Source organism: Acanthochromis polyacanthus, chromosome 21 (assembly GCF_021347895.1).
Source record: "Acanthochromis polyacanthus isolate Apoly-LR-REF ecotype Palm Island chromosome 21, KAUST_Apoly_ChrSc, whole genome shotgun sequence".
Lineage (NCBI taxonomy): Eukaryota > Metazoa > Chordata > Actinopteri > Pomacentridae > Acanthochromis > Acanthochromis polyacanthus.
The window spans coordinates 28,922,374-28,927,171 of record NC_067133.1 but is presented as its reverse complement, the minus strand read 5'-3'; the positions used below and the strand labels follow the sequence as shown (position 1 = coordinate 28,927,171).

The 4,798-nt window shown below is 37.4% G+C and overlaps 1 protein-coding gene across 1 annotated transcript; it reads left to right on the top strand.

The window, feature by feature from the left end:
- Nucleotides 1-1,691: 1,691 nt before the first annotated feature.
- On the top strand, nucleotides 1,692-3,980 carry rln3a (relaxin 3a). Its single transcript, XM_022215564.2, has 2 exons — nucleotides 1,692-1,967; nucleotides 3,210-3,980. The coding sequence occupies exons 1-2, from the start codon at nucleotides 1,808-1,810 to the stop codon at nucleotides 3,491-3,493; spliced, it is 444 nt and encodes a 147-aa protein (XP_022071256.1). The 5' UTR covers nucleotides 1,692-1,807; the 3' UTR covers nucleotides 3,494-3,980.
- Nucleotides 3,981-4,798: the final 818 nt, after the last annotated feature.

Sequence of the window (4,798 nt, the reverse complement as noted above, 5' to 3'; positions counted from 1 at the left end):
GCATCCCAAAGCTCTTTATTGGTGTCATCTACAAAATGAGCATACATTTTGCTGTTTTGCTAAATTATCAGTTTATTTTTATTGAGCTTGGAAAATAGTTTCACCGCAAAGGACGGTATTTGTGAAGAGACAGAGATCATAATAGTGAATGAGTTATGACAAAATATCAAATCAGACAAAGCAGAAGAAAGGTGTTTTATCTCCTAGTTTATGCTTCTGTGTTGAAGATGTAGTTTCTCTTAGACATTCGAAGATGTGAAAATGTTGAATAAAATGTCTGGTGACACTATTGCTTAAATATAATAGAACTTTATAATAAGGAAGAACAGCAATGAACAGACAGAGAGACTGCCTGGGAGGATCTGGCCAAATGAACCTCCTCGAATGGCAAGCAGAGATCATATTTATTTCCTAATAGAAGACATCTGACCATGGAACAAGACCCTACAGAACAACCCCCTATCATGAAGGCACCCAAAGACCCATCAGGGCCCCAGAGAACAATTATCATTACCTGGACATAATGACTCCCAATCTAAGCACAGCAACGACTTCATTCAGCAGAAGAACATATCTTACTCTAACAAGCAACATATATCTCAGATCAGATACTACAAAGAAATATGTACTACCGCTGAAACGTTTGAGGTGGCTTAGAAATTTCCTTGCTTTCGAAAGAAAGTCATTTTTTTCAATGAAGATAGCATTAAATGAATGATAAATCCAGTGTAGACATAGTTAATGTGGTAAATGACTATTGTAGCTGGAAACAACTGATTTTTAATGGAATATCTCCATAGGGGTACAGAGGAACATTTCCATCACTCCTGTGTTCTAATGCTACATTGTGTTAGCTAATGGTGTTGAAAGGCTCACTGATGATTAGAAAACCCTTGTACAGTTATGTTAGCACATGGATAAAAGTGGGAGTTATCATGGAAAACGTGAAATTGTCAGGATGACCCCCAACCTTTGAACGGTGGTGTAGGTCAACTTGAACTCATTTAGAACAATTTTAATTAGAGCAACTTTAATTCATCGACACTACTGTTCAAAAGTTTAGGATCACTTGGAAATGTCCTTATTTTTGAAAGAAGGGCAGTTTCTCCAATGAAAATAACATCAACTCAACTCAACTCAACTTTCTTATTTGTCTCTTGAAGGGTAATTTGTTGTGAATGATAAATCCAGTCTAGACTTTGTCAGCATGGTAAATGACTATTCTAGCTGGAAACGGCTGATTTTTCATGGAAAAACTTTATGCAATTCTGCTAGCACATGAATAAAAGTGTGAGTTTTCATGGAAAACATGAAATTGTAAGGATGACCCCAAACTTTCGAACGGTAATGTATATTAGAGATTTTTCTGACCTGGTTTAATGTTCTGCCATTTGTGTTATTTGCTAAGATGACCACTGTATAGTGTTGCTAAGTGGGATTTGATGAAATCCTAATATTGAGGGACATGGAAGGTGTCAAATGTGCGTCACATTGTGAAACACAAATTCGATCATCGAGGTGGCATAATTAACATATTCGTTAATTATGCCACCTTTGGTCCGCTTTTTGTCTCCATAAAGGTCTCTCGCTGTATCTCTCTTTCTAATCTGTTCTTCTGTCAGAGAAGGCCTGCATGCGCAGTGTGCACATCTCTTTCACGAGGCTTCAAACCCCTTTATAAACCACACCTGGGTCACCTACGAAGTCATAGCTGATGCACACCGGGAGGCTGAAAGCTAAGAGCTGATCAAAGCAAATAATCTCCCATTTTAAACACTTCCTGCTGGTGCTGTCTGCTTGTGGTACTATGTGGAAAGCTGTGGTTCTGGCTGTGTGTCTGTTTGTGGCTGGAGTTCAGCCCATGGACGACCCAACGTACGGCGTGAAGCTCTGTGGCCGCGAGTTCATCAGAGCAGTTATCTTCACCTGTGGAGGTTCACGATGGAAACGCTCTCTCAGGAGTGCAGGTAGGACTGGTGGTGCTACATTTTCTCTATTAAAATCAGACAGGAGAAGATAAACTTTACTGAACCCTGACTGGGGAAATTCACATTTTACAGCAGCTGGATACAGATGAGGTACAGAGAAGCACAAGAGTTACAATAAGTACAACAGGGCTAAAGAAATAAAAAATATATAACAGGCATGATGATTCTACATATGGATATTTACGTTATGACATAGTGAAATTTACATATGAATAAATACAGTTATGATACGGTGAGTTTTTCATCCTAAAGTGAAATATGCTTAGAGCTCAGTAATCTGGAGCATGTTCCAAACATCTTTCTAAATCATCAAACAATAGAGATAACAGAGCCAATATGTTGGGGAAGAATGCAAGATTTATGGAATAATCAGCATATTTTAACATAAATACCACAATATCAGAAAATTTAAACTGCAAATTTCAACCAGTGCACATTTTTTCTGAAAATAAGTACAATATTTGGAGAATTAAGTCAAGATTTGTGAGAAAAAAGTCAGTATTTTGAGATTTAAGCCCTGGTTTGTAACTAAAGGCTCAAATTTTTTTAAAATAATTTCCTTCTGCAACATTAATAAATCAATGGAAACACTAAAGCAACTGTTTTTAAATGAATATGAGTAAACATAATATTGTATTTACCTTTAAAGTCTGTTTCTCTAAACATTCATATATTACTAGTAATTTATTTTTTAATATGCCAGGATTTCATCTTTTGACTACATATATGATTTAATCGAGACTGTATTAATTAATTGTGTAATATCATTTTAATATATAGCTCCTTAGATCATAATTTAGTGTGATATTTTTCTGGATCCATGTGAACTGACTGAATATCTATGATAGACTTTTTGTCTTTACCTTTTCTGCTCAGTTGTGCGCAAATGCAAAACAAAAAGCAAATTATAATGGAAGGAACTGATTTGGGAGCAGCATTTTAACTGATTGTTCATCTAGTTTGGTCTGACTGCTGCAGTCAGTGTTTAAAATGTAAAAGTCAGAGATGCGCAACTCTCTTTAAAACTACTGTATGAAGTAATAAAACCACTTTCCAAATGTTTACTTGAGCCTCAGACGCAGCAGGTGAATTTAATAATGATCCAGAGACTTCTGACATTCAGGCTTCATTTTGTCATTTCCAGTCATTTTATAATGCCAGGACAGAAAACAGATAAACTTTTATTGAATTTAACTCCATCCTCTCACTTTACTTGAGCAGATGTTTCAGAGAACCCGTTCAGCTCCCGTCAGGACGAGTCCTCGGAGGGCACGAGCCACAACTTTGTGATGGAGAATCTGCTCCAAAGAAACAGAGACCTGAGCTTCACATCGAGCGACAACCAGGACGGAGTGTTCAGCAGGCCGACCCGTTCCTTCATCACCGAGGAGATCCTGGAGGCTCTCCGCAAAGCCGACCGGAAAGGCCGAGATGTGGTGGTGGGTCTGTCCAACGCCTGCTGCAAGTGGGGCTGCAGCAAAAGTGAGATCAGCTCCCTGTGCTGAAGGTCGCTGTGTGAATGCGTTCAGAACAAACAGACACACAAACAGGCACACACTGTCATGTTTTCCCCCACTGCTCATCAATCTTAGGTCGTTTTATGAGCAGTGTGTTTCAGTTTAACAATCTGTTAGTTACATGTTATGTTTTTTATCGCTTTAGAGAGTATTATAAACAAGTGTTTACATTTTTCTGTTCGTAAAATGCATTTTATGCTTCATGAAGAAGAGTCCTAAGTTGTTTTTGTTTCTTTACCAGCTGATGTGTTGCTGCTGTTGAGAACTCAAGGGAATAAGATGCTTTGTTCAAATAATCTGACAGCAACTGCAGAAGAAGTCGCTCCTGTTTAATAAGGTCTGGTCCTGTTTATAAATCATTCTCATATTTTTTTGGTATTTTGTGTTTGTTTCACATCACACAGAGTGCTAAATGAACTGGAAGTTCAGACCCATAACAACAACAATAAAACAAAATGTTATGCCAACCATAAAACTGTCTTCCTGAAGAATATGTTGACGTCTTCTTTCCTCAATGACCAAAGCTTCAAAATAGCCTCATTTTACATGAAATATGCTGTCCAGGCATGTTTTGCATTTGATGCATGACTACACTTCCTTAGCAACATGCTGTCAGTGGTGAAAGAAGTTCAGATTCTTCACTTAGATGCCACTGTGTAAAAAATCTCCATCACCAAGAGTCATGCATTTAAAATCCTGTTTGAGTGAAAGAACAGAAGAATTATCAGCAGAATGTTCTATTCTGAAGGAACCAGTCATTTGCATAACATGACCTCTGTGGTAGCCTATATTATAAAATATATATTACATGAATGCTTTTAAATGCAATATAAAAGCAGCATTTTACTCCATCTGCTTGAAATGAGGCCAGTTGTTGCTTTATCTGTGAAATAAAGGTAAATGTAATCCCTCTGTGCATTCAACATGCACTTGAAATGAAACTGTCTGACACATTGTGAGGGGGAAACTTTGAAAGAAGTGCCAACAACACAGCCTGGCTGTGTCACAACTAAACCACTAAAGCAGTAGTTTTCCGCTGTAATGCTGCTGCATGTTAGGCTGATTTCTAAAGTGAAAATAAGTAAATAATAAAGTCCAGTAAGAGGCAAATGCACTGCTGCTTTAAGCCCACATGCTTAATGGGGAAAAAATGTAAATATGGCATTTTTAAAAGTAGAGTCAGTCCATACTCTGAATATAAACTATTGGCACGTACTTTTTTGTAAAGTTAAAATGAGTTGATGTAAAAAAAAAATGGCATAGAGGTTTACTTTTATGGTGCATATGTTCATT